General features: G+C 42.4%; 1 protein-coding gene across 1 annotated transcript; it reads left to right on the forward strand.

Annotated features, from left to right (window-relative positions):
- The first annotated feature begins 1,407 nt into the window (after positions 1-1,407).
- VPS39 (VPS39 subunit of HOPS complex) lies at positions 1,408-26,897 on the forward strand. The gene is made up of 25 exons (XM_078610147.1): positions 1,408-1,660; positions 3,093-3,158; positions 4,096-4,160; positions 4,287-4,329; positions 5,184-5,278; positions 5,873-5,962; positions 6,629-6,721; positions 8,164-8,344; positions 8,569-8,689; positions 9,906-10,026; positions 11,172-11,301; positions 11,881-12,023; positions 13,483-13,623; positions 13,987-14,128; positions 15,124-15,210; positions 16,369-16,442; positions 17,935-18,033; positions 18,899-19,016; positions 19,537-19,668; positions 20,178-20,280; positions 21,655-21,700; positions 22,150-22,299; positions 23,043-23,177; positions 24,290-24,381; positions 25,257-26,897. The coding sequence occupies exons 1-25, from the start codon at positions 1,588-1,590 to the stop codon at positions 25,336-25,338; spliced, it is 2,622 nt and encodes an 873-aa protein (XP_078466273.1). The 5' UTR covers positions 1,408-1,587; the 3' UTR covers positions 25,339-26,897.
- The last annotated feature ends 838 nt before the right edge of the window (positions 26,898-27,735 follow it).

The following is a 27,735-nucleotide window of genomic DNA, read 5'->3' on the forward strand; positions in this document are numbered from 1 at the left end:
ACCTGAAGACGGAAGCTTGTGTTGCCTCCGAAACGTCGTGATTTTTATTTTACTTTTATTAATTTTATTTTTTTTACCTACGTGACTTTACCGAAAAAACCCAAGAATCTGAATCCTTGCAGTCACGGAAGCTTCAAACCGCTGAGTTTCCCTTTAAAAACGGCTCCATTGGCTCAATGGGCTTTAGTCGGGTATTACACTTCTGACTTCTAACGAGTTTTAAATCTGCTTACCTTCCACGACGGGGGATTTGATCGAAGGCCAAATCATAATTCACAGAACATTGACAAACACAAATGCCAGCTCATTTACAATTCACCATTTTTGTTAAACATTAAAAAATATACAATAAATACTTTCTTCTTGATTGCAGATTCCAATTTAACCAGCATTTACATCAAGTAAACAGCTTCAAGTGATCGAATTTACAATACTACACTGAGCAAAATTGATAGGCTGTGAATGACTCGTTTGTCAAATATTGTTAATTTAAATTGGAACTTCCTAATGTCTCTTGGAATCATCCAATAAACGTTCAATCATCATCATCATCCATGACGAATCTACTTACCAAGTCGGTGTCGTGACTTAAGATCCTCCAATGCGAAACTTCGCCAAGCACTTGTTCACGAGGTGATGTAAATACAGGTAATAAAAATATACATCTAAAATACATATTCTTGGTTCTTTCGGTAAAGTCACGTAGAAGGAAAACAATAAAATTACAAAAATATAAAATAATTGTTTAATATTGTTTGTATTTTTAAAATATAAAACAATATTGTTTTAAATTTTATAATATTGTTTAATATTTTTCTGATTTTATTGTTTCCCTTCTACGTGACTTTACCGAAAGAACCAAGAATATTAATTCCTACAGTCACGAAAGCTTTAAATAAGAATCTAAAATACAGTACAATACTTGTGATTAAAATGAAAAAATTACATACCATTTTTTTCCACACCATTGAGGCATTTTACATGTATTGTTGAACGTTTTTAGCACCGTACGTAGCCAATCGTGCTAATCGGAGGTGCGGGATATAAAGGACAATCTAAATACAAAAAGCAGTTCTAAACAAATTCGTTTTCAATTTAGAATACATTTTCAATTTAGAAGATGAGTTTTACAATTTAAAAAATTAAGTTTTCAATTTATAACCATTTGTCAAACGTATTAACCGCATTATTTCACACGAGAAAGCCAGAACTTTTTGTAACATTCGGGGCTCTTTGAACCCAAAAAATTATTATTCAAACCTGACCCAATCTGCCTCGACAAGCCACAGCTGACATAGACATTATATTTCCCACTGCGGATAAGCAACGTGCCCCCTCCACCTCGCGGGTCTAGCCAATGAGCGGCGGTGGCTGGGTAGCCACGCGCTTAAGCGAGCTACCAAATCCAACGCGCGCCCTCGTGATCTCGAGGCGGATGGAGGCGTAAACACGGGCGAAGCGATCGATCCCTTTCATTTATTGTTTCTCTTGAATGGTTCGGCGCAACAACGTCGGGCCGCTGTAAATAAGTCCATCGATAGATAGCAGCCCGGGTGAGGGGGTAGGCCCCGATGAACAGCGCCGACAATGCACGACGCGTACGAGGCGGTGCCCATCCTGGAGAAGCTGCCGCTGCAGATCGAGAGCGTCGCCTGCTGGGGTGAGACCTTCCCGGCAGGGATTCTAGGCGAGAGCCTAGGATGAGGGGACCACGTCTGCGGCCTAGTGCGGTCGCGGTGGCGGAGGAAGATTTAAAGTATATATATACGTCCGGGCTCAATAGCATAGTAAAACTCTCTTTCTGTGTTGCTATGTGCACCTAGTCTGGCACAATTGCCCGGGTGACGTCGCCGCCACTTAAGTTGCGAAGGGCGGTTGTTTGTGATGGCCACACCACGGCCGATACGCCGTGCCGACCTCATAGGTGCTCGCGAACAGCACTTGCCCCAGCAGTCTTCGTAGGCAATACGGGGGGATTATGTATGCTGTTGGACATACTTTTATCCGTGTGTGTGTGGCTGGCCGTGTTACAATACAGTGTGTGGGCTTGACGATTGTGTGTAAACATTGGTAATGGGAAGACAAAGGCGGCCGAGCGTGGTGCTCGTTTACTGCACCTGCCCCCCCCCCCCCCCCCCAAAAGCCTGTGGCGGCTATACTGTGCTGTGTGTGCTACTGTGCTGTATGTGTGTACTATTCATGTCCATGGGGAGTGGTGCCGGCTTGGGATACATGCCAGGCGTCAAATTCGGTTTTTAGACCTCATACCCTTTCTGTTGTTTGGCCGGGTGTTGATCAACTCATAGGAAATGGCGACCAAGAATCGCGTGATCCTTTTACATGCGATAAAACGAGTAGCACTTGTGAGAAATAATCTGTGTTTATCCTGCGGATATACTGGTTCCCACCACAGAAATGTGGAATGTCCACCACTGGCTCCGGTCCGCTGATGGAGATTAATCAGCCTCTCGTTTGAGTATCAATACACTTTTACTTAATGTGCAGTATGTATGTAAATAAGCAGTGCATTAATTAAAAAATATATACAAATAAAAGTATTACTCATTGACATGCATGGTGACCTACATGCTGCTTAGAAAGCGTGTGCTCGTTTACAGATATAGTGCGACAATACAGTGCTGTCCTGTTGCTGGAACAATTATCTTAAATCTGTCACGGCCTGCGACCACGAATGCGGCGTCCCCCTTTTTATTGTATGACAGTGATTATATACATAGATACGTTGACTTTATCAGAATCGGAATTTTTACTTATCATCGAGAATTCCGATGGGCTATAGGAAGCTCGCTTTTACAGATGTCCAATAGGGCAGGGTCAGAAAGTTTCAGCAACAAACTTTGGTTAGCCGAACAAGCAAACCCATGTTTCACTCAGAATCTGTTTTGTGCGAATTTGGTAACTAACGTATGAATGTAATAGAGCTGGAACCAATAGCACTGGTCACACCCATGTATGCACACTGGGAGAAAAAAATCATGGGATGCAACTCAACTCGGTTATGTTCCACTGACGCTTGGCTTTATATTTACTGTCACATTTCTTCCCCACTTTTTAATTGTTGTTACCCTTAGAGGAAATGCTTTTAGTGGGAACCAAACCAGGTCATCTGCTTCTCTACAGGATCAAGGGAGATGCGGGTATGTACATTTCACTTCCTCAAAAGTTGTCGAAAGTCACATTTTTGTGTTCTTTAGGCACCACATTGGTGATATCTTAAAGTAATCGGCACGTTATCCTGCGTAAATCTCTTTTAAATCAACATTTCACCAAAAAGACAGTGAATTTCGACGTTCCCATAATTTACAATTACATATGTACCGCTTGTTAGATGCATGCAATGTTTATTGTGAAATCTATATGTATTTGGGGATCGAGTATAGATGTATATAAGTAAGATTTCACCCGTGAATTAGCATGAGCAAATTGGGAATTGTTAAACCTGCTGGCATAATAGTATATCTCGCATAGAGGTCATTTTCTGACATTCTTTTTCAAGGTATCTTCATGATGTGTTTTAGTGCTCCCTGCGACAGCTTCATATTGCCTAAATTATCCAGCAAGCCACAGTATGTATCACACAGCAAGCCCACTCGCTTATCTTCTCGACAGAGCTGCTAATAATTGGGCAATTAAGAAACAGTTCAAGCACACTGCATGTTATATTTACTTTTTAAGTAGGTATACATTCCAATCTGTCTTGTCACCCAAAGGTGCCTTCTAAATGGCGAACACATCAATAAAGCCTATAACCTATATGTATATAATAGGACTGCTCATATTCTGCACAATATGAGGTCTATTTAAATTTATCCTCATACATAAACGTCTTAGTCTGTGAAAGGTAACATGGTACTGATTAGATAAGAGCCTGGTTCTATTTGTACAGTCAGCTCACACGCTTACGTCCACCTCCAATTGGAATTTTAGCTCCCTTATACTTACCCTGTAAGAAGGTTGATGTGCTAAGACACTGAGCAGATGTGTTCTAGTCATGGCTCTTTTATCTTCACTGCCAGACATTAAAATGCATTACAGGAACTCCAACTCTAACCACTTTGTTTTTTACGGAAATAGGAAGTTCCCGATTTGAAGTCACGCTGGAAAAGTCGAGTAAGAACTTTGCCAAGAAAATCCAGCAGGTATTATGGCTCTGTATTATGTGGAGTTTTCAGATTAAGCTTTGCTGCAAAGCATTTAATGAAAATCCTGTTTTTAATAATGAATTTAGCGGTTATTACTTTTATAACACTTTTTTTCCTCTTCAGCTCTGGGTGGTGGCACAGTTGAAAATTCTCATCAGCCTCTCCGGTGAGTTGACTTTCACAAGTGCTAGGATTTGAGTTAATGCCATTTAAATCCGATCAATGTGCCAAGTTAAGAGTGGTATTTAAAATATATATCTTTATTATAGAGTACTTCAATTTTATTTATCAAGACTACCATGTGGGCCATATAATGATTCACCCCCTCCCACCAACTCTGCAGTTTAGTGAATTGCCACAGTTCAGGATCATGTTTAGTCTTCTTTGTGCGATCGCATCTCGAGTCTTGTTTGCTGTTCATCTGGTTCTCCTCTTTACTTTTAATTTTTTTGACCAACAGTCTATTTGGTATATTTTCATTCATGAAAATGATTTATTTTCACATGTATGCATTAATGTATATATTATGAATGCGAGCACATATTCGAGCTGCTGGATTTATGACTATTAACTTTAACACTTTTTTGGTTACAATAACTTCCATTAAGGACATCTAATTTATGTTTAGTGAAGTGAATAAATTGAATGTTAGTTTAACTCCATGCATTTTTTTACGTGGAATACTGTATAATAGTTGTAGTGGAAATAGTTATAGACTTTTATATTGGACTTTACAAGTAAATGTTTATTCATCAAATCCACGCAATTAATTGAATGCAATCACAACTTATTCCCATGTTGACATCGGAATATAATTTCTGTATTGAGTCCTGGACTGTCCCACACTCCAGCAATACAATGTTAGACTATCGATTCTGTCAACCAAATTCCTGAAGTTGTTTATGCTCTATGTATCTGTGCTCTGATTCCTTTGTCGACTTGATTTTGAAATATCAGTGCTTGGATCTTTCTGCTGAAGCATTTATCAAGTAAATTACATGTCCATTTCACTTTTTACAGATAATGTGGTTTGCGTGCATGACCTCACAACATTTCAAACCATCACAACAGTCAACAAAACTAAAGGGGCGACACTGTTCAGCTGTGATGTTCAGGTAATGGTTTCACAAAACACGTGTAAAAATCACTCATCCAGTGTGCATGATGCCAAAAGGCTATCGTTTCCTGAAGAAATGCATTGTGGTCCTCTTGACTTCATTCACCATCAACACTTGTTTGAGCAAAGGTGACCAACTATCACTGTGTCCCTGCTGCAGTCATGATGGGGTTTTATCGTAATTTACAGATTTGACAATCAGTGTTTGATCATTGAAGTACATATATTCTCAAATTGTTTTTAGTTTCCAATGTAACCATTAAGCTGAATTATACTTTGCTTATCTGAATAGAGCAAGTCCAGATGGGCTTATTTCCATAGGTGCTTGTTTTAGAACTTTACGTTTTGCCTTTAATGTAAGAATGTGTTGATGTGTTCTTATATCCAGCTTCTGTTGCACTCACAAAATGTATCTGGTGATGTGTTTTTAACAGTTGATCCTTTTAAAAGTGAAATATCTACCTTAAACTGTCAGTACCAGAGAGGGCAAATTGGAACACCCACACTGGCTGATTGTGACAGCAAAAGGTCCCCATGCAGTGGTTAATCTGTCATGTATGTTGTTTAACCCAACCACACTCTGTATCTGTAGTCGCCAACGAGGGAGCTGCGCCTGTGTGTGGGCGTCCGTAAAAAGCTTCAACTTTTCACTTGGAAAAATCGCGACTTCATCGAACTGCAGGTGATTTTGCCGCAGAAGAGACTGATATTAAGAGACTTTTTTATGGATGATCTTGCACAGTGATGGATAGCCATTTCCATTGTTGAATTCATTTCTCTCTTGCCATATTCTGGCTACCACACATGAATCCTACAACACCAGGTACTACGTGGCAGTCTCTCATTTAAGTGCTATACAGGCCTTACCCTACTTAGCGAGAGATAAAATTAATACACATACATATAATGAAATGAGCACTGAGGTGGTGCTCATCTAAGTTGCAGGCCCAAACCACTGTTAGAAAGTCCATATTCCCATGGCACAGGCCATTTAAAGTAAAGGACAACCAAAAATCGATAATGGTGTCATCAATACCACAGAAAGGATCGGCTGAGTCAACTCCTGACCGCGCATTTAAACTCGCTCCTAAAAATGTAGCCATCATATGGATTGAATATGTTTGATTTTATGCCACAAATGAATTTAACAATCTTTTTTTATTGTTACAAAGATATTACAATTTGCCTATGAAAAGTAATAGTTACTTTTTGTAGAGTGTGTGCACTCCATTTTGCTAATGGAGCAAGTATGCTCGGTCTGCCCAGTCGTTCTGCAGCTAGGAAATTGCACATGAACATTTCCGTGTGGATTATTTTTTTAAATCTCCTCTTTCATCTCATTTTTCAGCCCGATCTCAGCCTGCCAGACTTCCCCAAGTCCATGGCCTGGTGCGTGGACTCCATCTGCGTGGGATTCAAGAGGGACTATTACATTGTCAAGGTGTGCATTGCCCTCGCTGTGTGACATTTAAATGGCCCATAAAATGAAAAACAATTCTCACTGTCATTACAGAGTTTGACCCAATCACTTGGAATGAGACCGATATCGTCCGATCTCGGATGCTATGCAGGGTTGAGACTTGGATTGTGCTTGAATGAGTGACCACCATGCTCAGCAGGTTGTAATGGGCAGCTGCTGAGCTGCGTGGCATTGCAGCACAATCTATTGTTGTACTCTACTAAGCTTCCATGTCTGTGCTGCCTGTCGTCAACAGCCCAAAATGAAACAACACATTGAAATGTGATCGTATAACAGCCACAACCCGTATGGCACAGGGAGTAGTGGGTGGGTTGACATGCACACTCATGATACACATATCATATTGTACATGAAAGCCTGGATATGACATTAACATGTAAGTCTTACCTTTAGACTAATGGTATGAACGAGACAAAACAAACGAGACAGACAACGCAAACGAGGAAAATAAAAATGGACTCCAGAGTGGTGGGGAGGTGCGCAGTGGCTGGCTTGGGTGTGCGCAGGCATATTGTTCACCTGAGGACGGCTGCTTGCGTTGTGGTCGAAACGTCGTGAGAATTGTATTTTATTATGTTTTATTTTTATTATTTCCCTTCTACGTGACTTTACCGAAAGAACCAAGAAGATGAATCCCTGCAGTCACGAAAGCTTTAAATCGAAATTTAGGCATATTCTTGTTGTGTTCTGCTCATTTGTTACTCTGTACATATCTATGCTTACCGTGCAATGCATGCCATGCTGTACCATTTTGTAAACTGTATTAAATTGTTTGGGTGTATTTTGTGTTCTTAGAGGTGCTGTGTTACACGTACTTATTTTAAACACTAGATTTGAGCTGGAGTTTTCATTCAAGTACGTGGACTGCTTGTTTAATTTTAAGTACAGGCGTGTCCCCACTTTCACGATGCATGTGTTCCTGGAAACCTCCGTCGTAAATCGGACCCTATTCCCATACACGGTAAAAACAGTAGAAACATCACTTGTCGATGTATTTTTTTTCTTTCATCAGCCATATTTAACGGGGTTTAATAGGTAAATATCCACAAAAACACTTGAATGACTAAATCTTTCACTCCAAGTCACGTTGGAAACCAGACTGGCTGTTCAGATGTTTGGAGTCATGTCGGACGATGCATCGTTAATCAAGTTTCTGCGTCATAAATCGATCCATGGTAGCATTATATCAATGTCTTAAATTTGGATCGTTGTAAACCGGAGACCGCCTGTACTTCACTCTTATTTGGCACCTCGTGTAATGTACATACAATAATAGGCGGTCGGTGCCACTTAACAGTTTAAAAAATGTTCACATCCATCCACTCTCCTTCAAAATAAAGCTATGTTATTATCTTTAGTACACATCCAGAATGGGGGTTCCTCTGACTGTGCACGGGTTACAGGTGGACGGGCGCGGCTCGTACAAGGAGCTCTTCCCAACGGGGAAACAGCTGGAGCCACTGGTCGTTCCTCTGGCCGACCGCAAGCTGGCGGTGGGGCGCGACGACATGACCATCTTCATCGATGAGGAGGGCACGACTCAGAAGCACGCACTGCGCTGGACCGACGTCCCCATCGCCATGGGTAGGAGTCAGTCCTGCAGCACAAAACATTGCAGTGAGATCACACCGCTGATTTTCAGTAGAGTGCCATAATGACGGTGCTTGACCATAACTTTGATCATCATCTTTACCGAATTCTAACCCAGGTTCTCAGCATTGCCAACTTAGCGCTCTGATAATACGTAAGATCTATTGACAAGCCGTGAGTTCTAATATTGATTGCTGTCCACTTGGGCGCCGTGGCAGAGCACCAGCCGCCCTACATCATCGCAGTGCTGCCGCGCTACCTGGAGTTGCGGACATTCGAGCCCATGCTGCTCGTGCAGAGCATTGAGCTGCAGAAGCCTCGATTCATCGCCGCTGGAGGGTAGGCCCACCACTTGCATCGACACTCATGTGCCACCTATATCCCTGTGCGTGTGGTGCTTAAATCTCTGCCGGCCACTCACTTGGTTTTGCGTGCGCGTATGTATTGTGTCACGTAGATCTTCTGGCATTTTCGTACTTTTCTTGGATTTATTTTTGTATCGCCTGTTGAGTTTAAATTCTTTTCTCTTACTTTGGAACCCCTGTGTACTGTAAGGCAGCAAATCCACTTCCTGTTAACGGCTAACAAGGTCACCAGTAGATTGCGGAACAGCAATGGGTACTTGGTAAAGTACAGGGCCAATGGGAAATAGGGGGTTGTATGTGTGCTGGGTTTTGTCTGTGTCCTCTGGTTTTGTCTTGTATTCTCTGGTTTTGTCTGTGTTCTTTGGTTTTGGCTATGTTCTCGGGTTTTCTCTAAAAATTCAAGTGCTCATTACTGTATTGGAAGTGGTCAAACATCCCAGTGTGGACCCTTGTGAAAAAGTCTTGAGTCGGAGGCTTTTATGGATAAAAAAATGCACATTATGGACAACATTGAAAAGGCATTTAAAGTGACTTTTCTACTTCTAAATTGGATCATTGTGCCTACCTCTTGACAGTGCTATTGCATTATATATGTTGCTACTTCATATTTATTCCTTATGTATATACCTTTCTTCATAGATGGTTGTGAGCATATGAAATGCAAAGGCACTTTTGGGCAACTTTTTGTGTCCATGCTGATACCACAGAACTTAAGAGTGCAAGAGCATCACCTTGAGTGGTTTCGAATACTGTTATTCAGAACCGCTCAAGAAAGTAGGCTTGTGCAGAACATGTTGCAAGAACGCATGGTAGCTGATGGTTGACATTTATGGCTGCTTGGCAGCCAAAGGTGGGAGCTCACCTGAGAGGAAGTCCAACACAGGATGAAGAGCGATGATATCGGCTCCTGTACAAGCGCAAAATAGATTGTTATATCATGAGATGCTGAGAGATGGCATGGCATAAACTTCGGGATTCCTTCATCTAGCAGTGGATAGGTAATCCGTATGTACTTACTTTAGGTTGTTTGTATGTATACATGTGCCCATATTTTCAGAGGTGCTGGCTTAGCTTTTCTAAGCTCCTTGAACTACCCAGTCTTATTCGGAGCCTACCAATTTCTATTCTGGTGAAAAACAGATTAATGGCAGTCAAGTCATCTCTCCTCCATGTGTGCGTGGATATTCCAGGCCCAACATTGTGTACGTGGCAAGCAGCCACTTCGTTTGGCGCCTGGCGCCCGTGCCCATCGCAACGCAGATCGAGCAGCTGCTGAAGGAGAAGCAGTTTGACCTGGCGCTGCAGTTGGCGGTGAGATGGCGCACTCGTACCATGTGCATTAGAGATGTTACGATGACGTGCCAGCTCTTAAACTATTGATTTGCATGTGTGAGAATCAAAAGTTTTTCTGATTCCGGAAAGTTAAGTGGGGAGTGACTCCGCATTGGTTCGCACAACTCTGGCCAAAATCTCTTCAAAACGCAACCTCTTTGGCAGTAAATCCATTGTCCAGGGCGGTTTGGCTTGAGACCATTTAACATAATGCAGTTGTATTATAATGAAGGACAGAACGGTGGCACGGTGGATGGTGTACTACAGAATGAGCCCGGTGTGTGATTTCTGGCCATTACTAACATTCGTGGTGACATCTTAACCAGTCGCCAATCGGCACATGTCCAGCATTGTGAAGTATGGTCAAACAAGTCCCATAATATTGACATAGCATGAGGAGGCCTTCATCCAGCAGTGGATTAGCAAAGGGCCAAGTATTTATATATTACGGCAATGGGTTCACATGACCTTTGCTTCCTGTGATAGCTGTTACATTCACAAGTGTGTTCACATAAATATAAGTTTTTGGATTAAATCACAGCCATAAAGTGCAACAGTTTATTAAAACGCCAGAAAATGAAGCTTTACGTTTCTAATCGATGGCGACAGGCTGCATGCCATAAGTGAATCAGCTGCACAACAAATGTTTTTTCCAGTCGATTGATGGACACATACAAGCTTGGACACAGGTTACGAACGCAAATTGCGTTTTTTTTTTCAAATAGTTATTTTTAATCTGGTTTGTGTCTCCAAGTTTTGGCCGACTTTTTGGTTAATTTGGACAGTATTCAGTAGGATGATTCTCTAATAGCAACACAACTTCACATTGCAGTTGAATTCATATTGGATCATGTTTACGAGAATCATAATGCTCACCGCTTATGTGCGGACGGATAAAGTCTTAAGTTCTTATGACATTTTTTGAAAAGCGTTAACCATTGTTACCGTGTCATAGAAATGTCAGATGATTTTTCACTCCTTGCTCAGGGCTATTATCAGAGTTCAGTGGTGATCAATGCGCATTTGAGCATTGAGACAATTGAACTTAAAATTTGAGTATTCTAAAATTAGTCTGAATTAAACACTTAAAACTCTGACCCAGCTCTCTCCCTCTGACCTTGCAGCAAATGACCAATGACTCTGACTCAGAGAAGCAGCAAAGAATCCACCACATTCAGAACCTGCACGCCTTCCACCTCTTCTGCCAGCACCAGTTTGACGACTCCATGGCCAAGTTCTCTACCCTGGGAACAGGTGAGCGTTAATCTGTGAGGACGGTCGTCCTCTTATTAGATTTCCTCTTCATTTAGAACAGGCTTGAATTTTGGTTTCCAGAAACTAGGATGATTTTTTTTCACTTGAGACGTGTTCATGGTCTGAGGTGTGTGCTCTGTTCTGAATGTCACTGTCGGCATCCCGATCTGATGTCACCATTGATGTTCGATGATGTAGCCAAGCGTATTTTGCTGCGAAGTGTGTTCTGATAAAAAAGTGGCTTTTTTGTAGGAACATGGGCAATATAGCCATACTTGCGATTACAAATATTGATATACGCGAGTTCACACAGAGACCTATGGATTCACACAGAGAGACTCGGAGGCTCATAGTGGACATGAGTTCATGTTGTTCCACTTTGTTGCAGTGCGCACCGCAAGTGACTGTGGAAGATTATTTTATTTTTACATTCGTGCCATAGCCAACTCCAGATGCAAACTAAGGAATCCCACTCTTTCACAGATGGTTAAGGGTGACATGTATTTATGATGGTGGGTGAAAATGCCTCCATGTTGTGCCTCCCCACTCTCCCCTCCCCTTCCCCCCCCATCCACCAAGATCCTTCACACGTGATCGGGCTGTACCCAGATCTACTTCCGGCTGACTACAAGAAGCAGCTGCTTTACCCCTCGGAACCTCCACAGCTGTCAGGGGTGGAGCTGGAGAAGGGCGTTATGGCTCTCATCGATTACCTCACACAGGTGGGGGGCACACAGTGGGCATGAAGCGTGGAGTGATTCAGTCATGTTGCAATTTGAGAATCGATTTTTTTTTTTGGTTCGGTTTTAATCTTTTTTTCCATGTTTGTACAAGATTGTATCTACATATATTAAACTTATTTCGCACCGTACGTAGCCAACCGTGCTAATCGTAGGTGTAATAGCATACAAGTTGCATAATATGTTAATAATTGATTCTCATGCAAGATGTGATGGACGTATCATGAACACAATAATTTTATTTAAATTGATTACTGTTAATTCTATGCAACTTTTAATATTTTCCTGAAGATCAGAATGAGCAAAACAGGCAGTACAAAACAACACGGTGCATACAAGACTGACTTTACAGATGAGAGGGCAATCAAGATGGTAGAGAAATAGGGAACATGAGGAGCGGATTCTGAGCAACCTTTAAATATGAACAGATTCTAAAGATTTTCTCAGCTGTTGGACTTGTACACCCCGGTAACAAATAGATAGGAGGCTAATCCCAGGAAACTAAAGCGTCACCTTTCCACATGCTTATTCAGTGGCACACTAATGTATTTTGGTCCTTTTTCTGCACAAATGTATTCCAACATTGCTCTCAGCACCATGCCACTAAACAAATAATCCATTCAGAAATTTCGCAGTGCAGTTGAAGATATTTTTCACTGGATTTATCGTAAAAAATCCTTGACCTTGCACCCAGTAAGCGTGCACACTTTTCCACACTATGCTTTGAGAGTGTTTTGTCGCATGACAATCAAGCCGATAATGAAATGCAGCTCAAGTGCAAAAATCAAATGTATTGTGATGGGGTTTATTTTTGTGCAGCTATTTGAAGCCATCGACTCACTACACTTGAGAACCACCTTTAACCACAGGAAGCTGCCTCCATTCAAACCTAGGACATCAATGGGTGCCAGCTCCATTGCCCTGACATCTGAGCCACCCGGCCAACCCAAATAAACATCTTTGAAGTGCTTGTCTTCATTGACCGATTTGACACTTACTATATGTATCCATAATACAGGTTTTTTGGGTGAGATCGCATAAATATAAATCTGTCGTTAAACCCGCCAACACCCAAAACAGCCAATTAGTAAGGTTTGTCACGTAAACAGAACATGCCAATTCGTTACTAGTACAGCACACCGGTGTGTTGGAGAGCAAATCCACAACATTTACAATCCAAGTACGACGTTTCGCCAATAATTACAACTCGCTTCATCAGGCGACAGCCAGATTTGTGGAGAAATCCTCCTGTTTCGTTCCTTAAATAGAGGGATAGATGTGATGATGTGATTTGTGAGCCCTTCTTGTGTGAAGGGGGGGGGGGGAATTAATGAATACATATAAATGACAATGGGTATCCATTGCCGGTTGGGTTATTCATATGGTACAATACGTACGTTGCAGCCTGCTTCTCACACTGCAATCCCATCCCGCTGCACAGAAACGAAACCACCTGGTGAAACACTTGAACGATGCAGATGGAGGAGTCGTTGCCCCCATCATGAACGGCGTCCAGACTATAAAGTCCAGGAAGAAGCTGCTGCAGATCATCGACACGACTCTGCTCAAGTGCTACTTGCAGGTGCAGCTTTTGAAGAATTATGTGAAGTGTTTCCATCACATTGTTTTTGGAGGTATTTAATTTGCAGCATGCAAGCCGATATGTAGCTGTCGCGGTAAAATGCATTTGCAAATTTGTAAATACTGCTTTTTGCTCTGGTTTGTGTCTCAAGTTTTGAGCAACCTTTTGATCAATAGGGGAATGACGACACAATTCTCAGGTGTCCGCCCCCCTCCCCATTACAGACAGAGAGAGCTAATGCATGAACGTAGTCAACCATTGTTGAAAAGCATTAACAGAAATAACACGTGTGCGTTGAGAGGACCAGGGGTGTTCACCAATAAAGGAATGCGCGTGTCCTCGTTGTGTCCGTGCCACGACCAGACCAACGTGGCACTCGTCGCCCCCCTGCTGAGGCTGGAGAACAATAACTGCCACGTGGAGGAGAGTGAAAGAGTGCTGAAGAAGGCGCAGAAGTACAGCGAGCTCATCATCTTATACGAGCGCAAGGGCATGCACGAGAAAGGTAGCCGCGTGTGCTGCCCTGCTCCGAGATGGCCTCCGTCGTCCGTGGGCAACGTCGCTAATTTTCGATTTAAAGCTTTCGTGACTGCAGGGATTCATCTTCTTGGTTCTTTGGGTAAAGTCACGTAGAAGGGAAATAATAAAATAATAAAATTTAAACATAATAAAATAATTCTCACGACGTTTCGGCCACAACGCAAGCAGCCGTCCTCAGGTGAAGACCAGGTCTGTGGGGGAGACAGCGTCTGAATGAAACACCACCACGCTTGGAGACAGACCTGGTCTTCACCTGAGGATGGCTGCTTGTGTTGTGTCCGAAACGTCGTGAGAATTATTTTATTATGTTTTATTTTTATTATTTCCCTTCTACGTGACTTTACCGAAAGAACCAAGAAAACGTCGCTAATGTTGACGTCCCTGTGAATATAATGCCTTATACCTCGATTGGTTGTTATAGTGTTTATATTATTGATCTTTTAATATAGTTTCCACACATGGCTGAATTGTGACATTCGAGTGTATTGCAACTGTGCTGTTTGTGGTGCCTGGTTTTTAGTATTTGCCTTTGTAACCTGGGAGACTTGTAGCCTCAATGGGCTTTCGTGAACCTGGTTATGCAAATTTGTATCTGCCCATGGGAATCAAGCCCACACATAGGGTTATATTTTGACTTGGTCTTATTCTAGTTAATTTATGTTGGCGGCTCGAAGTGACAAAAGCACATGTAGTATTTCCCCTCTGGGTTTACGTTTAACTTGTTCTAATGTTAACAATATCCTCCACTTGTAATGCACTGAGAACTTAAACATTCACCAATGGCTTTGTGTGAAAAAACTGCATCGATACTGGAATGTGCCTATGTGCATTTCCTCTCAGTATAGCAAAGTGTATAAAGGGTTAACAGCTGTAATACAAATTAGCATGCAGCGGAATTGAGTGGTAATATGTTAATTTTCTGATTGTCATGTGAACATGTGTTTTTTTTTTTTGTAACAGCACTCAATGTGCTTCTTCAGCAGTCCCAGAAGGCCAACTCTCCTCTCAAGGGGCATGAACGCACAGTGCAGTACTTGCAGAGGTTAGGTAAGTCCCACTGAAAGCACTAACATTCAACCCAATTACACTGCAATTTTCTACACAAGCTCTTGCTGTAGCCCTATAGACTTCATTGATCTATCATTTGTGATCAGGTCACTTCTGAAAAGGAAGCTAATAGTTCAGTGGGCTTTACCTGGTAAAATTAACATAGATATATATTAGTGATTCGCTTACATTTCCTCTTACTTTGCACTCCTGTCATGTTTTGGTTTTGTTTGTTGTAACTTTGACACGCGCCTACTGGACATCTGTGAAAAAGAGCTTTGTAGCGTATCAGAATCCTCCAGTATAAATAAAGATTCTCATTCTATACGGAGTAAGCACTGTTCGTGAGCACCTGCTAAAGTGAACACTGCACACAAGGAAGTACTGCGGCCAGGATCATGCCTAGCCACTTTTCTCTTCCCAGTGCTGATGTTTTGACGCAATGCACTAGGCACCTGCTCATGGTTGTTGCCAGCATGGGAGAGACCCAGCCACCACACGTCACTGGGATCGAATCGTAATGCATGAAAATGCAACGCTTATACCTGCATGCTCATACACAAAAGGACATAACACAATAGTACCTATGTAAACCTGTGTTGAACAACTTCCTGGGTTATAGAAACTTTTCTTCACGTGCCTATCTCCTGAATATATGTGGATACATTTTGACTATTTCATCTTCATCATCGTCCACTGCTGGATGGAGGCTTCCCTAATCCATTGCCATCTCTCGGTCTTGCAATGCATCAATCCATTTAGTATCTACACACATCAAACTATCTGGCAAGCAAAGCCTACATAAGACATAATTTGGTTGCTTTGAGTTTGGATTACCACATCAATTTCCACTGACTCAAGTGAATTTCCATCGTTTGCGATGGCATTTGATGTTTATTAGTCTTTCCAGAATCTGATCGAATTTGGTCGATGGTATTAAAAGCCTTTTCTAAACTCTGCTTGCGGCCTCAAACTTTTCCATTATTCTCTTTCCAATTTACAATTCACATGTGCAACCATTGGTGGCTAATTGGGTCTGTAAATCTTCCAGTCAGTTTTATCACCTCGCCTAGCCACCCAGCGTTAAACTATTAACTTTGTGAAATGTATGGATCATTTGCAATGTAAGTTTACTCTATATGTTTTTTTTTGCTTTAGGAAAAGAAAACATGAAGCTTATATTTGAGTTCTCGGTCTGGGTCATGAAAGTCAACCCTGAGGATGGATTAAAGGTAAAAGAGACATGAATACAATATTATTTTGATATTACAGCGACGTTGTTTTTGTTCCTTCACTTTTCAATCTGTCTTTTGTTGTGTCAATGTGTGTACGTCTTTTAGAATGACCAAAATCCGACATCTCAATTTGTTATGGGCGCCACGGTGGCGAAATGTTAACTACCTCGCTTTGTATACATGACGTCGTGGGTTCGATCCTGACCCTGATGCCTGTATATTCGGAGTTTGCACATTCTCCCCATGGTCATGTGGATTTTTCTCCCGGTCTTCAGGTTTTTCCCTCTACATTTAGAAACATGTTTTTAGAGTATTTGCCTGTTTTAAATTTACAAATGATAAGCTACTTCTTTGAGTTGTCATTGGTGGCAAGGTCTCTTCTGAAAAGAGCTTTTTAGCTCCGTGGGTCTTATCTGGTAAATAAAGAATCGTAATAGTTATCAACAACACTGAATTGCCTGTAAGATCGAACTGCATTTTTAGCACTGAAGTGCTGGCAGCATTGTAGTTATGCAGCACGAGCCGCTGAGGATGCTGATCACACTCTCAGCCCACACCACGTGGACATCTCCATTGTGCTGTGTTAATGGCGAGACCGTTGCCTAAGAGGCCTGAGGCCAACATTAGCTCGATGACCAAAAAATAATAAATGAAGAGACAAGGCTTTACACCATTGGAACCTCATTTGCCAGTAAAAAATATGATAATTGGTTTTTTACCCTTCTATCTGGCAACAAAACTGACACCTTTTTTTTACAAGGAGTCATGTTTGCATAGACCACAATACCTGCAGCCATAATGCAAACAAAAAACTCCTTGTAAAAAAAGGTGTCAGTTTTGTTGCCAGATAAAAGGGTAAAAACCAATTATCATATTTTTTACTGCCAAATGAGGTTCCAATGGTGTAAATGCTTACTCCGAGCTCTCATACTCTGATGGTGCATTGTCTTTGAGTTGTGCGCCTTTTGGCGTCATCTGGTCCAACCCATGTGAGACTAGGCTCGAAGGAAAGCTGTCTCGGGTGTGGACCAATCAACTTCAAGGACAGTGCATATTATCAGAGTTATGTTTTTTGTTTGCATTATGGCTGCAGGTATTGTGGTCTATGCAAACATGACTCCTTGTAAAAAAAAGGTGTCAGTTTTGTTGCCAGATAGAAGGGTAAAAAAACCAATTATCAATTATCAGACAAGGCTTTGTTTCATTAATAATGAATCCATTTAAAATTTTCTCTTTCGGCCAAAAGGAGCAGTGTTTTCGAGCAACATTAAAGTAGGCAAACACTGGACTAATTTTGCCTTTCTGAGACTACATCACCAGGGCATGACTTGTGAAACCTCAATTGTATTTTATATTGTTGGTGATGGAACGTACCCTTGTCTCTTTTAATTTATTTCTTGATGATTTTATCATCCAAATTCTGCCAAGACTGCATGGTTATTTCATGGATTGATTGCTACTGGTGACATCACCTCTGGTTTCTCTTAAGATTTTCACGGAGGACCTGCCAGAGGTTGAAGGGCAACCAAGAAATGAAGTTTTGCAGTTTCTGGAGTCAAACTCAAAGGACCTCGCCATACCGTATCTCGTGAGCACACGTGCATATAACACACACGCACACACCAGTGAATATTACTATAAAGATGGCCTGGTTGTTGAATGCCATGTCAGAGGACTGGCTGGACGTCACTGAGATTTATGTTATTTGTTTAGCGCGTGCTATATGATAAACCAGGCAGAAGCTTCATCATTTGCAGAAGGCTATGTCCTTGGACCGCCGCTCAGCTTAGTGGACACCGTCTTCAACGATGTGCATCATTGTCTTGTACTACAGGATACAGTTCTGAGTTGTCATGAAGCCCCACACCTGTGCAGGCTTGCTTCATGCATGAATCCTCGGCCGGTTCAGAACCTGTTGCGCAGGGCACACGGTTATGGCACCGAGGATCAAACCCAGGCTGGCGGGTCATAGGGTCGTCCACCATAACTCTGCTGATACATCCTGGCGTGGCACGTTTGAACACAGTGGATGCAGTGATGACAGACGGGCAGCAGGCAGGCTAAAGAGATCGACATACAGTGGCAGACTTTGTTTGGCACAAATCACTGAGATAGTGGGTTTGAATCCAGGTTTAAGCCGTGCGTGGTAAAACAGATGTCAAGTGTGACAGGTATATTTTCTTATCTTGGTTACCAAAGGCTGCACTTAAACAGGAACAAGAGAATGAGAATTTCCCATCTATTTATATTCAGTTTTGTGCAAGCATTGTTAAACTTCAATTAGGATATGCACATAGATAATCGAGGATTAACTGTAACATTCCTTTAATATTCCCTTGTTAGTGTTTTTTTTTTGTTCTGTATACCCTTGGGTGAGAGCCGAGCTTGAAGTGTTAGGCCCTGTGTATGTGGATTTGTCATGCTTTCTCTAATGATTGCGTTTACACATACAGGAGTACATTATCTACGACTACATGGAGAAAGGGCCTCTCTTCCACAATCGTTTGATTGAGTTGTACCGTGAGAAGATCCAGGAGATGATGAAGGATTACCTGCAGAGCCTGCCAGCAGGTGCGCAAGCAGCATCAGTTGACGTGACAGCGTGGATTTAGCTTAACGTGCTTTACCACAACATGCCTAATCATATTTGGCGAATTATAAGCAGCCTGATTAACCCCCTAGATTAAATAAATCCTATCACCATTAAGTAAAAAAGTATGATGCATTACTAAATAGATATTGCCAGGCACGGTGTTGTGGTTAGAGCGCTTGACTTATAATAAGAATATTGTGAGTTCATATCCCGATTGAGGGTTGACTGCCCAACGTTTCGCCAGGTTCGATAAAACTCGTACCACTTTGTGGGAAATCCACAATGAGTATCTCCGTTGTGAGGTCGATCCTTGCCATAAAAATGTGTAGTTTCCTACACTGGGGTTCAGTACAACTATGGAAGATGAGCGCTGCCCACACTCGTTTCAGCAGGTAGATGGTTCCTTTCTGGATTTGAATACGTTGATGAGTTTTGTCAATTGTGATTGTGTGATGGAGTCTGTCGGTGTTGCTGCTGCTGCTGTGTGCTTGGTGCCAGGATTGCGCCAGACAGTGGCGCCCGGCTCGGAGCCCGGAAAGCTGGGCGAGTACCGCAACAAGCTGCTGAGCTTCCTGGAGATCTCGATTTCATACCAACCGGGGCAGCTTATCACCGACTTCCCCCTTGATGGTATGTTCATCCAGTGGCATAGCTATCAAGCGTGCAAGCAGTGCAATTGTACCCATAGCCCATGGACCGGAGGAGCTAAGGCTCTGGACCGCAGAGATGGGGGAAATTGAACATAGGGCCCTTGCTTACACCAGGGCCAATACCTATCACGTTAGACCACTGGAGGCATCATGGAACTCCAGCTTGCTCACGCTACGTGTGTTTATTTTGTTACCTGTGGCTGTGGACAATGCTGCCTTGTACAAGAGAGATTGTTTTACGTGTTTGATGACATGATCTGTTTGTAGACCCCCTTTACCAACCTGCAGGGACCAGTGTGGTGAAGTATTGTCAAACAACCCTCATAACCAACACAGTGTTTGGAGGCCTTCACCCAGCAATGCATTGACTACACTCGTCTGAGTAAATGTGCACAATCTTCACGTCCCTATTTCAACCCCGTGGCCACTGCCCTGCATTTTCCCTTGTGGCCATACCCCCCCCCCCACCCTGGTTGCTGTCGTTAACAGGTCTTTTAGAGGAGAGGGCCCTGCTTCTGGGTCGCATGGGCAGTCACGAGCAAGCTCTGCAGATCTACGTGCACGTGCTGCGCAACTATCCCGCCGCGGAAGAGTACGTGTGTGGCTGAGCACCATTGTCACGCACGCGTATACGCGCGCAACAAACACCGTGATCCCCCCCAGCTTAGCCATGTAGACTGAGAGCAACGCCTGTCAGTGAGTACTTGACAAGGTTACACGATGGGGTGCTGGCCATGCACACCTGGCTCTTTTTTTATTTACACGCGTTTATTTAACTCACTCCGTCTGTTGTCGTATCCTTAAAAAAATCTTGTAACTCAATTTCAATCGTCTTCCCAATGTCGTATCGACTGCAAACTTGGTATAGGTATGTGATACTGATGACAATACTATATTCTATCATTAAAAATTAAAATAATATATTTAAACAATCTTTTTTACGGGTCTAATTGTCCACGCTCAACTTATGTTGCCTGTAAATCACCACGGTCCCCTTACGCTGTGGCAAGCTGCGGGGCCACTTCCTGGAGTCGTGGAGTTCTGCCATTGCGAGTACGGTACATTTCATTAAAGCGTGTTTTTAAAAAATAAGTATTTTTCAATATTTTATTTTATTATCCACAGTGCAGTTCGTCACATGCAGCGCCAGGCACTTGTTTGCTCATCTTAGGCCGAGTCGGCCTCGGGGAAGCCCAGGGCCAGTTCAGACATGGCTTGTCACACTAGTGACATTTGGTGACAAGTCGAAGTGGAACGATGCATCGATTCATCAGTTTAATGTTTGTTCTCAAGGTCAAATTTATGTTTGTAGGAATTGGTGTTTTTCCAATTGTGAATGTGAGCGATGCATTTGTGGTCCTCCGTCAGCCACTAGAGGCGCTACTGTTCACTGAAATATTTAAGGATGAGTTATTGAATCAAATTGCAACCCTCAAACTCCCCGCCAGTTTGTCGAATCCCAGGCTGGTGAATTGTTCCACCTCGAATAACAATACCTTGATATTGTAGCAAAACCTACCAGGTAATAGTGATATCCTTGTCAGGCTCAGATAGCAATTGATGAAGGTTGGCATGGGCTGGCATTTATGAAGCCTGGAGTCATCTGGATTAGAAATCGGTGCGTGAACCATGGTGCCACCACTCCCGACATACACTGACACAATCAGTGTTTTACAGTGAACTTCATGTGGCAAACTGGCAACTCAACTATGTGGCAGACACATGGTAAAGAAGCGCAAGTAGGACTAGAGACAGGACATTTGTCTGCAAAAGTAACTGGATTTAACAAAATGTCATACATTTTCTAACATCAGAGATTTGGTTATATAAATCAAAACAAATTAGTGTTTACTTTTATTTAGTATAATGTGATATTCTGCATGACACTGATGTTGCTTTGGCATTTGCTTTAATATTTAATGTTCTTGGAATATTTAGTAAACTCCTTGTTTTTTTGTAAATCTAGGCACTGCAGGAAGTACTATGACCGAACCAAAGAAGGCAACAAAGATGTAAGTGTGTGACTCGGTGAACTTAATAGTACCACTTCCTCAATTGCAAACACATTCGAAATGGTGTTTTTTTAGTGTAAACCCACTTTTTTGCCAGCATGGACCACTATGTGACAAGGTCATGCGACTTGAAAAGAAGACTTTTGGTCTCAATGAGTTCTCCCCTGTTTATAGATAAGAGACTTGTTTGTCAGTATACTCTATGAATAGAAGTATTCGAACGTTTAAGCTTCATTTGGCCCTCAGTTATGAAGCGGTTCCCCACCTGTGTTCTATAAGGAATGTGGAATTTCTACCAGTTGCTCTCAGCCATTGATAAATAAGATCTCATTTATGCAGTGAAACCTTTACTTTTAACAAAGTCTGAAAAATTGTACTTACGGCTTAAGCGCCCATATTCACCTGCCTGCTTGTTCTAAACAAAGGTTAAACATTTGCTTTGCTCCCAGGTGTACCTTATGCTGCTACGCCTTTACCTTTCTCCGCCGGACATCCGCGAGTTGGGACCCCTGACCCTCGGGCTTCCTAAGCCCAAGCCCAATCTGCCAGCTGCCCTGCTTCTCCTAGAGCAGCACTACAGCCGCGTGGACACCACACAGGCACGTAGCCTGCCCGTGCGCCCCTTGCCGGCAAATTATCCAGAATGTTCTCGGTCCCATCGGATTTCGGACACCAAGCAAAGTTGAGATGGATTATCACTTGGGTGGTGGACTGCCCGAGAATAGCAGATGTTGTAGGCTTTTGCTACACAATGAGCAGATGACAATATAACAATTGGGTGACTCTAAATGTGGAGGTTTGAGTTGTCTCCTTCAATGTATGGGTTTCCTCCCATGTAATGCATTAAGTGAATTTACCCAGAATCCCAGTCGAGGACTGTCTTAGTAATGAGTCTTAAGGCTCAATGAGGTTTTCGCAGAAAAGTAATATACATTATTTTACAACCTCCGTTAACCATTCCTGACATTATTAGTGAAAAAAATTGTGGAACAGATAGCACCGTCACCCCATGAGCAGACTATCATCACATTGCTGTAAGCACCGTCCCGCCATAGTGAATTCCTTGTTTGTGCAAACTTACATGGCGATTAAAACCGTTTCTGATTCGAAAAAAAAAGCTCACATTTGCTAAATCGCATGATACACGTGGTTGTACACGCCTGTATGCAGTACATATTGAGCCAAGGGTAGGGATAATTGCATTTCTCCCTGACAAATACCCATAGGCTTCCATGCTGCTAATTAAATCCATGCGCTTGGAAGAGTTTTCATAATTTTTTTTTTATTGTGTGTGTGTGTGTACACGTGCGCTTGCCTCTTGCTCCCATCAATCCGTGCGCAGGCACTGAACCTGCTGCCAGCCAACGTGCAGATCTGCCAGGTGCAGGAGTTCCTGCTGCGGGTCCTGGAGGAGAAGGCGGAGAGCCGCCGCTCGTACCAGATCCTCAAGAGCCTCCAGCTGTCGGAACACCTGCGGGTGAGCTTGCCCGGCCACATCCCAGACCTGGCGGCCAAATTTATTCGTTCTGCACTCGAACCCAGTGCCGCAAGAACGGTTTACACAAGGTTCAAATTGGGTTGTACGTGTTATACACCCCTTTTAGCAATTAACTGCTCAAAGAAGGCCTGGCCACGCTGTTCGTACGGATCAGATGCGGCTGTCTGGAACGCTTTTCCTTCCAATATTAGGAAGCCACTGGAGCTATGCACTTTAAAATCTAGATTGAAAACTCCGTTCATTAGAACTGCTTTTCGCGTTTAGTGTTGTCCTTCCCTTGCACCTCCGATTTAGCACTGTTGGCTACGTACGGTGCGGAAGAAATAAAAAATGCATACATACGAGGAGTTATTTGGCCTACTTCACGCCGCTGGCCAGTGTGGGTTGGTGAAGCGGAGAGCATTGCCGGAGCATAATACAGTACAGCACAGCAATGTTTTTTTCTGCATTGTCAAGCACTAATAATAAATAATAGTTTATATTTCTACACAATGTCTTTCATCGAGATATCACACACAGCGTTGTACGTGTGTTTATTTCAACACTGAATACAAAATATCAGGGCAACCAATATAGATTAGAACAAAAGTTTGGCTGGCTGGCTGGCTGGCTGTTTGGCTAGTGCCCAGTCCGGAATCGGCACGTGCACAGTGGTGACATCACCGTGCACATCTGCATGATGACATCACCCACGTCCCACAACATCGGGCCAGGTTCGTGCGTCGCGCTGACGTCACACCCCACACCTACCCTTCATCCCGGCCATGTATCCGGTGCAAAGGCGCGCGGCCAGTGCTAGCTTTTCAACAAAAAAAGTGTTATGCAAGACAATACAATTGGGATGAATAGATCGCATAGAGTCATTGGTCTAGTGCTGCACAAGCGACGTCGAAGTGAGTTTTCAGTCGCAACTTAAAAAAAACATCGACTCGTCATGGATACGGTTGGGCAGGAGGGCGTTCAACAGAGGGGGCGCTACAAAGTGCTAATGCGGTGATGGTGAATTCGGTTCGATGTTGACCGATTGTGCCGGCCCATGTTGGAATCGCTGTTGACACGTAACTCTCCATTTCCATACATCGATTGCGCAGGTTCAGGAGCAAAGGATCTTTTACGAGAGCGTTAAGTGCGTCATCACCGAGGAGAAGTTATGCCGCGTTTGCAAAAAAAAGATCGGGAGCAGGTAACTGTAAAATTCCTATTGCTGCTGTTTATGCTATTATCCATTGCTTTGTTTATTTGTGCGTTTGCTGTGTGTGTTGTTTGTCTGTTGCACATAAAACACACAACTTTGTAATAAACATTTGTCAGTTAATCATTAAATAAATGTGTAAAACATGCCAGCGATACAAACCAGCAGTGTGTTTATTTATAAGCTGAACATACTTGATGATTTCATACATCTGATTCTTTGCTAATTTCTAACGCTCTCCCATGAAGATTAAAAGCATGTATGCATTAGCGCTGTCCGTTCATAATGGGGGATCGGTAGGAGGAGGGCATAAGTCTCGCAAATATGATCTATTGTGAACCCAACTGTGCTTTATTGAAAATCCGCCAAAACTCCAAGACATAAACCAGAGCATAAATGACTGCAGTATTTGCAAATGTGTTTTTTTTTTAATCCTTTATATTAAGTTCGCTTGCTTGCTTGCGCGCTTACGACCGTGCAAATCTTTCGGTCGTTTTTTAACCCACTTCCCGTGATTCAATCGAGCTGACATTTTGCACACAGACTCGTTGTGCGTGACACTTTATTTTCATGAAAAATTTTCCCTAAATTTTACACTTTTTAGGAAAAAATAAATTATATTTAATTACCAATTGCTTAATGGTGGCAGGCAATCATCTGACCCATAGGTGGCAGCCATCTCAAGCCAGAGGACTCTAGCCGTCACACATATACATATAAAGGATTTATAGTGAAAAACTTTGTTTTTACGGGTTAATTTTTTTCACCCCCGGTGGCTTGTGTACTGATAATTCAGCATTTCTGCAGACAAACGTATGTCATAAATGTTTTGTAACCCATGCATTACTTTTTTTTTGCTACCTCAGTGCTTTTGCCCGGTACCCGTCTGGCGTGCTGGTGCATTACTTCTGCTGCAAGAACCCCATGGAATGCCCATTCGACTCATGAGATTTACCCTGCCCAACGGTCAAAACTCCGTCGCACAGTCACTGCGGTCGTTCTCTGTGGGTGAGCTCAGAGGTTGGTCACTTTAGCGGGAGGGTATGACGACATCAGGTATCCTAACACTTCCTTTTTCAGTCTCCCACGTCAGGGAGCAACATGTGGTTATTATTATTATTGTTTGAGAAGTGTATTGATTGCACAAACCCCTCAATCCCGAAGGCCACTTGGTCTTACTGATGCAAAGAAGGCTCTGTTAGCGTCAATGCGGTGGTAGCGAAGGAGGGTAGGTCTGGGCCTCTCGTCAATTATTGCCAAATGTTTATTCTTATTTTTTCGTTGAACGGTCTTTTGCTGTTTGATTAATTTATCAACAAGAGATGAATGTGTAGCGTTTGTGCTGTGCAGCACCCCTACACAAATAAATGCTTTTACCCACACGGCGGATGAAGGTTTTAAACCGTGGCCTACTAACCATGGCAAAGTTTATAATTTGATAAAAATGTGAAAATTATTCTGTAATACTATTGCAGTTTACAGTCTGTTACCCTTAAAAATGCCCCAATCGTGTGCTCTGGAATTAAAATACATGTAAAAATGTGTATATTTGAATGCGGAAAGCAGAGAGGAATTGCTTGTAAAATTATTAACAAACAAAAAACCTTTAAAGCTGATATAATAGTCTTTAACAACTACAACTGCTAACACTATCATGTTCTTTGTAAAAGGAAATGCAAGTAAATTGGACTAATTTCAAATTGTTGGCCAAGGGACTCAAAAAGATAGAAAATTAAGTTGAATAAAAACAAAATTAGTTTCTATTTTTCCCATTGGCAAAACTTTATCAATCCATGTCCATTGCAGGAACAAAAAAACTACATTGAAACACCATCTTCCTCCTGTAGCCATTTTTTGGTCTTTAGTTTCTCTGAAACTCATGTGGTGATGTGTTTAATTTCTTGACCATGACTTTGACATTACACACTCTAACCGAGAAGAAACTATTTACGAATCCGTATAAATCGTGACTCATTAAAGCTTACAATTTGTGTTGATCCGTCTCGGACATGACCCTAACTAGGCATGAATCTACAAAGAGCTATGTTTTTCTGGGTTTTATCTTTATGTAAGCACCCTGCCTCCCTGAAAGGAAAAACAAATAAATCAAATGTAAAGATTTATGATAATATTCAAGTGTAAGTCTTTTAAGGGTTGACAATTAAAATGCCTCAAAGATATTAATATATCTCAGTTGCCATTTCAAAATAAATCAGTTTACCTTTTAAGACTATAATGAGCATCATGTACATAGATTACAAATATATAAATGGTACTAAGATATTTCTTCAATTTATCTTGTTTTTTTGTCCCGTGAGGGAGTTTGCTTCCTGTTTACATGTTTTAACCTTTGTGTTGAAAAATGGATGTGTTTTAGCCCTTGTACAATAGTAACACCATGGCTTGAGTCATGCTGCTGACAACACTTAGGTTGGCGCGTGGGTCACAACTACACGCATACGCTGTGTTGAAATGAATAAAAAAACATGAATCTTTGGCGAGCACTGCACATGTGTATAGTGTTGCTTTTGTGTCATTAAATGTGAAGGTTCACAGTCTGAAGACAATTTTCAGAAGGATCTAATATTTGATATTTTAACTATTAGCCCATCTCTATCATCACTTATAATTCTGAACTTCTCTTGTTACAAGTAAACTAAGCACTGATTGAAATTTTCAAAGACAGTTCTGTCAAGTGACACCCAAACACGATTTGAAAACACATTCCTGCGGAGGGAGCTGGTAGGAACGTTGGGTTGCTCGGTCAATGGCCAGGGTCAACGGCGGCGTGGTGTATTCCGCAAATATGCCCGACTGTAAGGGCGGGCACAAGCCGGCGTGAGTAGGTTAAACGTTGAGTTTTATAAGGGCACCACGGGGTGACCAGCCCCTCCCCACCCAGCCCCCCCCCACCCAGCCCCCTCCCCACCCAGCCCCTCCCTGCATGACGGACGGACGGACACAATAATCCCGTGGGCTGGTGTAACCAAGAGGTTCCTACCAGTATAACACTGCGTTCTATGCCACCACACTCCATACCGCTCCACTTGTGTGCCGATCAGTGGAACGTGGAGTCGGTATTTTAAACTTTCAATTTTTTCGGTGGTTACGTTTAATGTGGATGAACTCCCATCGGTTTGGATCAATGGATCAACCACCTGCATGCATAGATTTTTTTTTTTTTTACAAAAGCACCCCATCTAGTTGTGGAGTCGATGCTTGAAACAGTCGGCTGTGCTGGTGTTAGAAACCAAATCCAAAATGTTTACATTCACCCACAAGTGAATTGTTAAAAGGTTAACCGTTGGATCTATTTAACACTTGGAACTCCGTTTACCAGTGGAA

Source organism: Lampetra planeri, chromosome 33, assembly GCF_965212315.1.
Source record: "Lampetra planeri chromosome 33, kcLamPlan1.2.h2, whole genome shotgun sequence".
Taxonomy (NCBI): Eukaryota; Metazoa; Chordata; class Hyperoartia; order Petromyzontiformes; family Petromyzontidae; genus Lampetra; species Lampetra planeri.

Coding starts and splice junctions, on each gene's coding strand:
- VPS39 (XM_078610147.1), top strand. CDS start 1,588: ATGCACGACGCGTACGAGGCGGTGCCCATCCTGGAGAAGCTGCCGCTG. Junction 5,963..6,628: donor GCGACTTCATCGAACTGCAG/GTGATTTTGCCG, acceptor CTCATTTTTCAG/CCCGATCTCAGCCTGCCAGA. Junction 21,701..22,149: donor CCAAAGAAGGCAACAAAGAT/GTAAGTGTGTGA, acceptor CTTTGCTCCCAG/GTGTACCTTATGCTGCTACG.